General features: G+C 47.7%; 1 protein-coding gene across 1 annotated transcript in view; it reads right to left on the reverse strand.

Moving 5' to 3' along the window:
• Positions 1-12,484, reverse strand: part of COP1 (COP1 E3 ubiquitin ligase) — a 1,876,694-nt gene that overhangs the window by 1,714,926 nt on the left and 149,284 nt on the right. The window contains exon 3 of the mRNA XM_069641145.1: positions 7,853-7,950. Within this exon, the coding sequence (XP_069497246.1) occupies positions 7,853-7,950 (98 nt within the window). The remainder of the gene's footprint in view (positions 1-7,852; positions 7,951-12,484) is intronic.

The raw sequence follows: 12,484 nt of genomic DNA on the forward strand, positions 1-12,484 counted from the left end.
AAAAACTTTAAAATCAGATTAAAGTCCCAAACTGGGACTTGGAAAGAAGAGGGAGGAAACACCTTGGCGAGTCCCTTTAACAATTGTACTATCAAAGGAATTTTAAAATAGGAACATTCTTCGGAAGTGCGCTTGAAGATGGAAAGCGCTGCAAGATAATCTTTAATGGTCCCAACATTGAGACCTCTATGTGCCAATGATAAGAGAAAGGATAATTGTAACGCTCACCTGACTCCCACGGAGGCGCTGGCCTGGTTCGCGCTGCTGTGACCTCTTCTAAGGTGATGCGCAGGGTTCAGAAGACGAACTGGACCGGGCCCCCAAATCTGGCTTGTCTGGCTCGCAGAAGTATCCTTCTGCATGCGAAAATAGGGGATTAACTGTCTGCAGGGTAATGCAATCGGCCTCCCACTTCCCCCTCTCACCCTCCTCGAATGCCTTCTGTGATTCCTCGTAGCGTCTCACCGTAGGGTCTGGAAGGACGAGCTCTCCATCCTGCTTCTGATGCAGGGGCGCGTTGGTATCCAGTTACTTCACTGGATTTTCGGATTGGTGAGAACCAAACTTGCTTGGCTTCCAGGTAAGTTTTTTGATAAGAGGTTCCCCTTGTGTCCATGCATTAATGTACTAATGCTAGTGTCTTTTTCCCCATAGGGGCCGGGGTACGGAATGCTGGGGAACAGGCACCGACCCGGATTGAGAGGTGAAATCCTTGTAGAAATCAGGTAAGTCTTTAATGAGCGTTTTTTGGTAATGTCTTTTCATTCGCTCATTAACGCTGATGTCTCTTTTTCCCCTTCTCTCTCTCACCTTTTGTTCTGGTCTTTTTCTCCCTAGGCGCTGGGGCGTGACTGCGAATCCGGATGATCGCTGCTGAACATGGAGGCGCCCTGAAAAGGTGAGTGGAATGCGGCGCTGCAGCGATCGACGCGATGAGCTTTTAAATAAGTCTTCCTTTTCAGGATTGTCGGCGAGATGTCTCCGGGATGAGGATTTAGCAGGTAACTACTTTTCCTTCTTCTGTTCTCTTCTTCTCTTCCTTTGCAGGTGATCCAGGATGCTGGCAGGCGTGGCAGAAGTCAGGATGCAGGAGCAGACACGGTGAGCGTCCAGCTGCTAGATGCAGAACAACGCGAAGCACGTGTGGCTGTTCGGGTGGGGTTTAAATAGCCTTGGAAGAAGTTCCAGGTATGTATCCTTCCTCCAATGAGGTATGTATCCTTCCCCGACCACGCCCGGATGGTAAATTAGTCCCACAGGTAAAGTAGTTCCTTTCAGGCCTCAAGGAGGCTGGGATCCTGCAGCATGGTCTGCATCAGGTAAGTGCACCCAAGCACTTCCATAATGAGCCTGGCGCCTATGGCGCCAGGACTGATGTCTTTTATGAGCCTGGCGCCATAGGCGCCAGGACACTGTCCAAAGGGCCCCTATATGGGGTTGCTGGGTCCTTCCTTGGGGACTGGATGTCCGCTTTCGGGGACGCAGGGCTTGAACCGGCTCCCCGGGAGCGGGCATCATGACAATAATACTTCTGGATTAGGACACAGAAAAGGATCAACATTCTTTTCCCTGCACCAGTTGGCAACGGTAAAAAGATTTTGTTGCAGGCCTTCTCGCCGAAAGCAACACCTCCATGACGTCATCCGGAAGGTCCAAATCCTTGTATCTCAGCCTTTCAGATACCAAGCATGAAGGTTGAGAGTCCCGACCTTTGGATGGAGAACCTGGCCCTCCTTTTGTGAGAGAAGGTCCTTTCTCTGAGGAAGACGTAACGGAGGGCAGATGGACATATCTAGAAGGCATACCACATTCTCCTGGCCGAATCCTGAGCAATTAGGATCATGTGGTTTTTGAACCGTCTTAGCCTCCTGATGACTTGAAGAATGACGGGGATCTGAGGGAACACGTATAGAAATGGGAAGTTCCACTCCACCACGAACGCGTTCCCTAGGGCTCTTCTCGGGGGAAATTCCCTTGAGCAATACCTTTCGCACTTCCAGTTGATTCCGGTTGCAAGCAGGTCTACTTGAGGGGTTCCCCAAAGGGTGACGATCTCCTGAAGGACTTCCTGAATCAGTTCCTCCTCGTGGGACACAGTACTCTGCCTGCTCAGAGCGTCTGCCGTCATATTCTTCTCCCCGGCTAGATGAACTGCCGATAAGGAGATTCCTTCCTGAATTGCCCAATACCAGAGCCGCATTGCCTCTCTGCACAACGGTAGTGACCCTAGACCACCTCTTCCGTTTAGGTACTGCATGGCCACTGTGTTGTCCATTATTATCAGGACATTTTTTCCCCCCCGACAGATGGCAGAAAAGCCGTCAGCGCTAGCCCGATTGCTCTCAGCTCTAAAAGGTTGATGTGTAGTTTGGACTCCGATGGAGACCAAAGACCGCCGATTGTCAGATCGTTGGCATGAGCTCCCCACCCCATGAGTGAGGCGTCCATCACTACTGTAATCTCCGACCATGGTTGCCAAAAATGTTCTCCTTTTAGGATGTTCTCTGTGCAAGTCCACCACAGAAGATACTGCCGAACCTTGTTCGGAATCGGTAGGAGATCCGTCATTTGTCCTGAGAATTGGGACCATTGAGTCTTTGGAGGCAAGTGAAGGGATCTCATCCGCACGCGTGCTTCTGGCACTAGGAAAATGCAGTATGCCATGAGGCCAAGCAACCTCAAGAAGTCGTAGGCCTGGAGATTTTGGGCATTTTGGAATTTGGAAACCATCTGAAGAATGTCTTGAGCCCTCGACTTGGGAGGCAAGCTCTTTCTCAAGGATGTGTCCAGTACAGCCCCTATGTACTGGAGCTGTTGGGAAGGTGCCATTGGGCTTCTCCCTCAATTTCAAGAAGTCACACGTCTGTGGAGGAAGTGGCAGGTGGCTTTCAGATGATTCAGGGCTTGCTTGGCAGAAAGCGCCCTAATCAACCAATCGTCCAGGTAGGGGTAGATGTGAATCCCACCTCTCCTGAGGGGCACTGCCACCACTGCCATCAACTTGGTGAAGACCCTCGGGCAGAGGTCAACCCGAATGGTAGGACTCGAAACTGATAATGCGAGTCACCAACCGTGAACCTCAGGTATTTTCTGTGCTCGAGATGGATTGGCGCATGAAAATAAGCATCCTGAAGGTCCAATGACACCAACCAATCCTGAAGTTGAAGGGCCTGAAGGATCTGAGAAAGAGTAACCATCTTGAACTTGTCCTTCCCGAGGAGCTTGTTCAAGCCTCTTAAGTCCAAGATGGATCTCAGTCCTCCGTCCTTTTTGGGGATCAAAAAATATGGGGAGTACCATCCCTTAATCCTCTCTGCTACATGTACTGGTTCTAAAACACCTTTCTCTAGCAGGGTTAAAACTAGGAGCGGGTCTGGAAGCTTCAAAGTGTGTCTCCCCGGTGGATTGCTTTAAGGTTGCATTAGAAAAGGAAGGCAGTAATCTTGGGCTATTATTTCTAGAGCCCAAACATCTGAAGTAATGGCTCGCCATTCTTGCAGCTGCTGTAACAGCCTGCCTCCTACAGGTGTCTTGTGATGCAAGCCCTCAAAGTGGTTTTGTGGCAGTTTCTGCAGCTGCTGATGGCAAAGAGGCTGCAGCTGGGGCTGGCTTAGCATGTTTACCTCGTCCACCACAAGTGGTTTTTCTCTGGCCTCTTTGACTGGCCATTCCTCTCGCCTTTCCATATGAGGAGTAATAACGATAGGATTGTCCCCTCCAAGATTGACCTGATGCACGAAAAGCCTGAGGTTGCCTAATAACAGCTTCTAAAAATGTGGCTGCTGCTTTTGAGGTCTGCAACCTCTCACGGCGCTCGTCAGCCTTGTTGCCGAAAAGGTGAGACCCGCCAAAAGGCATATTCAAAAGACGGTTTTGCACATCTGGTGTGAAACCCGACTTTCGCAACCACGCAAATCTGCGTATTATTGTGCTAGAGGCCATGGACCTGCTCACGCTATCTGCAGTGTCCAATCCAGACTGAAGGGATTCCTGCATGGCTTCCTTTCCATCTCTAACGATGGCTAGGAATCCTTCCCTTTCTTCCCCTGCTGGTATGTGCTCCGCCGCCATTGCAATGCACTCCCACACAGTTTACGAAATTGTTGCCAAGGCACATGTGAAGTTGGCCGATTTTAATGCTATACTCCCAGCTGAAAATACTTTGCCCAACCATCCACGCGCTTGTCGTCCCTATCCGGAGGGATGGAAGGGTACGCCACCTTATTAGAAGCTGTGGCTTCCTTGACCACCAGACTCTCAGGAGTAGGGTGTTTGGACAGATAGCCAGAGTCGCTACTGGAAGGGCGGTATTTTGAAGCAAGAGACTTATTCACAGGAGTAATTGAGTCTGGGGTGTCTCAATTTTTGGCCACCCTATTCTGTAAGGCTACATGGAAGGGTAAAATTGGATCTTCAGTGGGGCCATGATCCAATATGTCAGTCAAGTCATCCTGGATGAACTCAGTTGGTGGTCTAGCCCATCCTAAATAATGCACCACCTTTGTCATCAGTTGTCTATATGATGGACTGGCATGCTCCCCTGGTTCTGGTCTGCCAAAATCTGTCTCGGGTGATGTGTCAATTCCACTTGCGTTATGCAAGGTTTTCACTAAATCCCTCATTCTGCTTTCCTCAGAAATTAGACATTCTGGGACATTAGGGGTGCCATACTCTGGGCCAAAATGAACATCCTCCTACTCAGACCTTTCTTGTTCTTCAAAAATTGAAGTCAATGATTTAAAATAATCCTTCTTCGGTAGGAGGTTTCAAAATAATTTCTGGAAGAGCTGTTACAGTGGAGGCTGAAGGTTTTGTAGTCTTTGCAGCTTTTTCTTTTGCTGCTATTTTGGCAGTTTCTGGCTGAACTGGAGCCTTTGAAACTTTTGGCACCGAAGGCTTCGGAATCGACGTCGACAAAGGTGTCGTCGACGGAGCTGACTTCGAGGGCGTCGAGACGCTCTTCGAAGGCTCGTCCTTCGAGGTGTGTTGGGTTCCAGATGGCGTCAATGACCTAGAGCGGTCGACTCGACTCGAGCAATCTTTATCACTCTGGGTCCTGGAAGGTTCCCAATCTTTCCTCCTTTGATCACCCGAGCTCGAGGGTGCACGTGTGTCGGAACGGTAACGCTCTCGGCCGGCTTCCATGGAAGGTGCGGACCAAGGCTTAGCCTTTTCAAAAACCTCCATCATTTTAACTCTAAATGCCTCCCATTCTTCGGAGGAAGAATGTTTTGTGGGGCATTTCATTTTCTTGGGGATTCGTCCAAAGACGAGGTGGAAGGGGACCAGTGGCATCTCTTTTTAGACTTTTTCGTCAAAGACTAAGAGTGGTGTGAACCACTTCGGGACCTAGACCTATGTTTTCGCCTTTCGTGTCGAGGAGATTTCTCCTCATGGGATCTCGACTCAACGCTTGAGGCTTTTCGGTCGGGTTTCCGACCTACCTGTAGTTTTCTCTTCCTCTCTCGCAAGCCCTTGCCCGTCATTGCCCGACACTTCGTTCAGGCCTACATGTCGTGCTTTTTGCCGAGGCACCAAAGACATTCTCGGTGCGGATCCGTGATCGACATTTTGGAACCGCAGGTTTTACATTTTTTTAACCCCGAACACGGGGTAGTCGGAGTCGACGATGAGGACATCTCGAATATCCGCTTCACAATAACTGTGTCACAGAACTATCGAGGCGCGCCAAGTCTCCGAAGCAACACATACTGCAGAAAAACAGAACTGAGGGCAACGGGTGCCGCACATGCTAATTGTATATCCGGGGCCTTCGACTCGACGACATCGATGTACGGCGCCCTCTGCCGAGAAAAAAATTCCGAAGCAGCTAAAGCTGGACGAATATATCTATATGGAATAGGAATACGTGGAGGACACAATCCATTCGAAATGCTCCTGTTGTGCGAGCCCTGCCCATGGGCAGGGCATCCCCCCTCCTCATGTCTCCACGATTCACTGCTTATGATACTTTTCCACCTTGTCACGATACAGTGGCAGGGCCTTATACATGTGCTCTATTGGTGATCCTCCCCATACTACCCCCCATACTAGTGACGTCTATCTCTTACCAGCCCTGCAAAGCCCCTCTAATGTACTGCGCACGCTGCCGCTTGCTGATACCAAAAACAAAAGAATCCGCTCCCACCCTTCTCTCTCACCCTTCCATGCGCATACACACTGCTCCAAAAGATCGGGCAACACCAAACCACACACTGAAATCACACAATTACCATCCCCCTAGGACCTACCTTTTCACCCACAAAACACAACTACCCTAAACTAAACCAACACACTACATTAACAGCCGCTACTTATACGAGATCACTACTTCGTACTTCCATAGACTTCCTTTAAATATTTTTTCTTCCTCGTGGTACCACCTTCCCTCCCCTTTGGAGGAGGGAATCCCTGCCTTACCTTTGCCTTACAATACTTCCCAAACCGCTCAATCATTAATACAAAATTTTATCAACAATAAGCCTACCCTCATCCACGTCACATCAATTACCTCGCTGGGATCACGTCGGGGTCACCAATTGAAAGTAAGCCCCTAAACGCTCACAACAGAGAGACTACAACCCGCTAGGGAAGAAAGCTCAAGTCGATCTTGTAAGGATAACAAGTTTAATCTCATGCACAGATGAGGGCAACAGTAAAGAACTCTGCTGCCAAGAACGTTCTGCCAAGAAGAGGTACAAGCAGAAACATTTAAAGCACAACATCATAAATGACGCAGTACATATGGTGACAACCAGCGCAAATAATTGGATGGACCCTGTACAAGTGCTGCCCTGATCCATATAGGTTGGCAGTTTACTGGTCCCAGTCCGTCAGTCTTCCATCACGTGGGCACTACGAGGCTCATCTTCTCACGTTGAAGGTCAGGCAACAAATTAATATACTCTTACTATCCAGCTTATCACTCATACTGTGCACTTGGCAGGCTTCAAAACAGACACAGGAGGTTCCAGAGCACTTTAACCTTCACCCGCACATTTCACTCACTCCCTCCGTGAGATTCAGCTCCATGGTCTCCACCCTTGTTTTGAACTATCATTTATCGCTTCCAGCACCTCGCAATACAAAAATAGGGTTTGGTCAGTTATATGGGCTATAACTCGTGATCAATTGGGAATGGGATGTGTCATGCTTTGGCCATAGTTAGATAACATGCACACCACGCGCCAGCCTCTGATCGAGTCCTTGTAGGGCACATTCCTCTTTGGTGAAAGACACATCTTCGCAACACTTTCAAGAACAATGGTCAAATAGTGTAGCGAGTGGGGGTGCACACTGTCCTCATGGGAGCTTGTGCAGGACTGGAGATTTCTGTTGCCTCATGGATTTGGGCCTACTGCATGCAATGCCGCCTTTACCGTGCTTACTGCGTAAGCCTTTTCTTCTACCTAAGAATATTAATATCTACGCAAAATGGTGATGGCGCCCACACCTTGGGTCACACCAGATGAATACGCTATAATTGATAATGTTAGCATGGGGTCCTGCTGGACGGGAAAGCATCCCTTTCACTGACCCCACTCCCCCCAGGTTCATTACGGTGCTTCAAATGCATCTCGCCTCACTTTAAAGCGCCTAGGGGCCTGGGGGACTACTCCCTTCCCAACACCCATCCAAATATTTCCTACTGCAATTGATGTCACTCCCAAAAGATCAACGTGTAATCTTGTCTTTACATGAGACTATGCAGACAAATATGGCCAATGAATCCGCTGAAGGGGTCTTGGCTCCCCATCCTCAAGAGCACATTGGAAAAGACAAACAGGAGTAAGTAACACTTTACAAAAAACTCAAAATAAAATAAATAGAAATGGACTAATTAATAACTCACCTAAAAAGTTAGGATAAAGATGATCTACATTATCAATAACGTAGTTGCATTTTGGGCACCGATTGTTGTCCTCCAGCGATTGGTGAATGCATTTGTAGCTGTTTTAGAGACAAAAAAACAGACAGTTATATATCTTAAGGAGCACACAAATAGGAATCTAAGCAGGATTAAAAGGAACTACGGAATGATTAAACCAGTGATTGCAGTTACAGAACAGCGATTCTAACAGTGGTACACACATCTCACCCTTCATGTGTAAGCCACGCTCCGATATTAGACCCCTCACTGTACACTCCAATCACAAATTAAGGGTGCTGCAGCAATCACTTTCCACAATTCGTGCATAAGGCTATGCAGGTTCCTATAATGGTCATGGCTCCTCCTTGAAGCAAATATAAGTTACCATGGGTATCGCAAAAAAGGCTCAATGCAGAAGTAGTCCAGGAGCATGATAACACAGATTTGCCCTAACAAGCGGTGCCTATGTATATCTGAAAATATTGGGGTACGGCTAAGGCCATTCAGGAAAAATATATTCCCACATGCAGCAAACACTGAAACAATGAGGGTTATCAACCTATGCTTAATGCCCAAAAGTGCATATGCAAGCAGCACCCAAGACAAGCTCATTGCCTGAGACTGCCATGAGTACCTGCAGTCAGAAATAGTTGGGATTCTCAAAGTCCCCCTACCACAGTACACATCCCACCTCCGGATCACCTGCATAAAGTAACCTCACTTATTGAATGAAGTGAACATAATTTTCCCTTATTCCCTAGCCCAGTACACCACTTAGTCATGAGGCTAGTATTAGCAGGTGAATAAAGTCCGAACCAGAGTTATGACACTAGATGGCAGAGACACTCATTTAAACCACTGTCAAGCAGCCCCGCCTCCATTTCACAAGATGCAGCACTGCGCGTATCAAACTGGAATGTGGCCTGTGCCCACCAAACCTGCTCACATTTTCCAGTCAGAGTCCACTTGGGTATATATCTTGCGGGAGTTTTAAGAACAGCCGAAGAAGCTAGTGCTTCATGGCTAGGAAATGCAAAGCCAGGTATGAAAGCCAGGACTTCCGTCAAACCTCCAAATTAACACCGGGCCACAAAGGTTCAGACGAGACAGGTTACCAAATTAGGGTAATATACCAATCTAAAGGAGGCAATGCATGGTCAACTTGAAGTAGTAATTACGTTTCCCTTAAATATTAGATTCAATCTGCTTGAAAAAGTAAGAACAAACAATCACTGATAGCGAGTACACTAGTGTGGGGAATGACCCATTACCAAATTTAGGATTACTCCATTAAAATATACTCGATATAAAAAATAAAAATAAATATATTCCTGTGATGAGCAGCAAGTCTCATATTTCATACACGATGCGTATAGATCAGATTCGGAACTATGGGTGCGTAGACAATTCCTTACTACCATGCTATTTGATGGTGGACTTACCTATGCTGCCTGAGATTAATTCTGAGTAGAAGTACTGACTAATCATGAATCAACACAGATCATCAAAATAAAAAGCCAGGAGAAAGCAGCTTCTGCACACAACACTGGCCAGGGGGCCTGCCTTGTGTTGTGGAAATTGGCTGGTTTTATGCCATGTGAAATTTGGAATAGGTTAAGCTGTAGCATTGTTCTTTGTTACATACATTGTAATGAGATAATTGTATACTAGCATCGAATACATTGGAAGTAGATCACATTATTTCAGAGTCATGCTTTTCCTGTATTGGAACCATACCTTGTTATTATCAACCATTTTAATGTAATTGGCACACACAGAAGATATTAACTTTAACTTATCTTCTGATACAATTATTTGTTTAAATATAGGAACGGACAGTGCAGCTCTGTGAATTTAAGGCATTAGGGTCTGTGATTTTATTATTTCCCCATTTAAGTAATTTAGGCCACTCCATGAACTCCCATGAATTAGCTTGTTTCAAAAGCCGATAAATGGCCTGCATCCGGAAAGGGATTTACAAACAGGAATGCAGCAGCCACTTAGACGATGTACTAGCGGTGAGCCGAACGCAAGCCCATTCACGGGGGGTGTCCACTACCTAACTATGGGGTTATATCATTGACCCCTCTCTTTAATCCTCCATATTCCCTTCCCTTTGGGGTTTTTCAAATGTTTCTCATCTCGCTTGAGCCGTCCAGTCCTCTTTGGCTTTCTGTGCTTCTTAAGCGTTGTATTGGTATCAATATTTCTATCACATATTAATTTCTCAGGTTTCTCAGGCTCCTGTAACCCTCTGTCTTGGTTTCTCTCGATCTGTTTGGTCACCTCCCTCCACCCTGGGCAACCCAGTTACCTTGTGTATCTCTGGGCGAACTCCAGCGTGTTGGTGTCCCAGCAGGGCAGTGGCTGCTCGTCTCGCTTCTTGGCATTCTGGGCCCATAAACGCCTGCTTCTTGAATTCTGCCCTGCACGGCAGACTCATGGCTTCTCGTATTTGGAACAGCAGAATCTTTCCTCGGTTGCGTCCTGGTCTTGGTACAATTTCCCTGGTTCCCCGACCCACCATGGCAGACGGTTTTCCTGTCTCTGTTTCTTGTTTGGCTGTGACGCTTCTCTTGGTGCAAGCCTTCAAGCATCTCCACTTCTTTGCCGCTCTCTAAGGTACTGCAGACTCTGCAGTCTAGCGCAGCTCTGCCCCTCAGGACGTCAGTACGTTGGGGCTAGCCCCTGCGTAGCATTCTCTCTGTCCCATTCAAGCTTGTGTACATCAGAGGGACGTGTTGCTGTACGTCCACAGCCAACGTCAACTGGCCTCCAGCCTGACCTTGAACAATGGGAGAAAAGGGTCATCAGTATTGGTTGCAGGCCATATAGTCGTAATATTGTTTCTTCTACTCCCATATAGGCAGAAATTGTGTTCTTTGAATTGAGTTCCTTAAAGGAATGGGAGTCCTTGCCCCACAGAGGGGAGTCACACCCAGTGAGGTCCTCCTTTCCCTGACCCTTGGGAGGGCCTTGCTTAGTGGGCTCACCTTCCTAGCATTAAAGGGGGTGGCTCCCCCCTGGGGAGAAGGAACGAATTGCCTATATTTGTCACACATCCACCCACTAAGCGATGCTGAACACAACGGTGGTTAGGGATGATTCCTCTGGCTCACCTCACCTTTGTGGAAAGGGTTTTTCACATGTATTTATTTATTTTAATGTTTGTAACGTGACACATGCCCATGGGCCTCGGAGTGCATATGAAGAGGACAGACGAGAATCAGTAGCCAGGAGACACATGGAACCTATCCTCAGTTCTGTCCCTTTAAGGGAGCTTGCTGTGCTAAAATCCTCAGTGCACACTGTCCTCTCCCAGAAAAACCCAAACCACAGCTTAGACCTGGTTCCTTATTAAGATCATCCCTTCCTATCTCAAGCTTGGGGGGGTGGGGCATAGTAGCTTGGGGGAGCAAAATAGCGTGGAGGTACGGCCAGTGTAGAAGTGAAAAATGTTTTGACACTCAAATAGAAGCACCACTTGAATGCCTGTATAGTTGCACTGAAGAGACCCCTGTGCTGCAGGCATTGGTGCACAAACGGAAGAGATTGAGCAAAGTATGGTGCTGGTACTCATTGTGTCCTTCCTCATGCATGAGGAACAAATCCAAGATGCCAGCCAGACCATTTGCTGGATCGTTCAGCGGTGGCAAGCACAGAGGGGTGAAACCAAGTATGCGATGGGGGATTGCGGAACCCCCTTAGAGAAAGCACTTCTGAAACCAGTTAGGACAGGAAGGCCCCTGGAAGTGGGGTTGGATCACTGTTTAAAGAACGGGGTCTGACAGAAGTGTGTGGGCTGTTGCAAAGAGTAAAAGTACGATGAAGATAGCAGGAAGAACAATACCAAGGCGGAAACGGCAGAGCCAGAGAGTGGAGGAGGAGACTGGAGATAAGAGACAGCGGTGGAGGTGAAGGAGGAGAAAACCTAGAATTAGAAGGTCAGAAAGGAGCTGGGGAGCATAGGAGGAGTCTGGAGGAAGGAAACCATGGAGAAGGTAGTGGTAGAGGGAGGCAGCAAAAACAATCGGGAGAAGTCGGAAAGGAAAGAGGATGAGGTTGACCATCAGGGGGGAAAAGGGGCTGCAGATGGAGAACAGAGCAACAAACGGAAGACCAGAAGGAGCAGGGGAAGAAGGTGTGACCTACTAAAAAAAGAAAAGGACGACAATCGGATACAAGCTTAAAGCAGAGAAAAATAAGCAAGTGACCATGTGCTGACTGAGAAAGTAGGAGAGGAGACGAGAACTGAAGACAGGGATAGGGAGTTAGTGCGCTCCTTAAGATTGAGATGATCCAGGCCATCGAGGAGGTACAGGAAGGGAGGTGGTTGAAAAGAGAGCAGGTGTACTGGCACTTGGTGGAGATTATTATGACTAGCCTGCTTCCTCTTTTGCAGCACAGACTTGATAGGAGAGGTCTTCAGAGAACTTAACATTCAGCACAAGACTAAGCTAACCACAACCAAGAGAAGTCGGAACCAAGAAAGAAGCATAGGGGATCTTAGCGCTCTAGACTGAATGACAATCATACCTGGGACAAGAAGGTGGAGTAAGAGAATGTTTTATCAAAAGAAGTCTTTTTTCCTCAGGGATGTTTTGCTGCAGTGCA

Source organism: Ambystoma mexicanum, chromosome 1q (assembly GCF_040938575.1).
Source record: "Ambystoma mexicanum isolate Mex_15411 chromosome 1q, UKY_AmexF1_1, whole genome shotgun sequence".
Lineage (NCBI taxonomy): Eukaryota > Metazoa > Chordata > Amphibia > Caudata > Ambystomatidae > Ambystoma > Ambystoma mexicanum.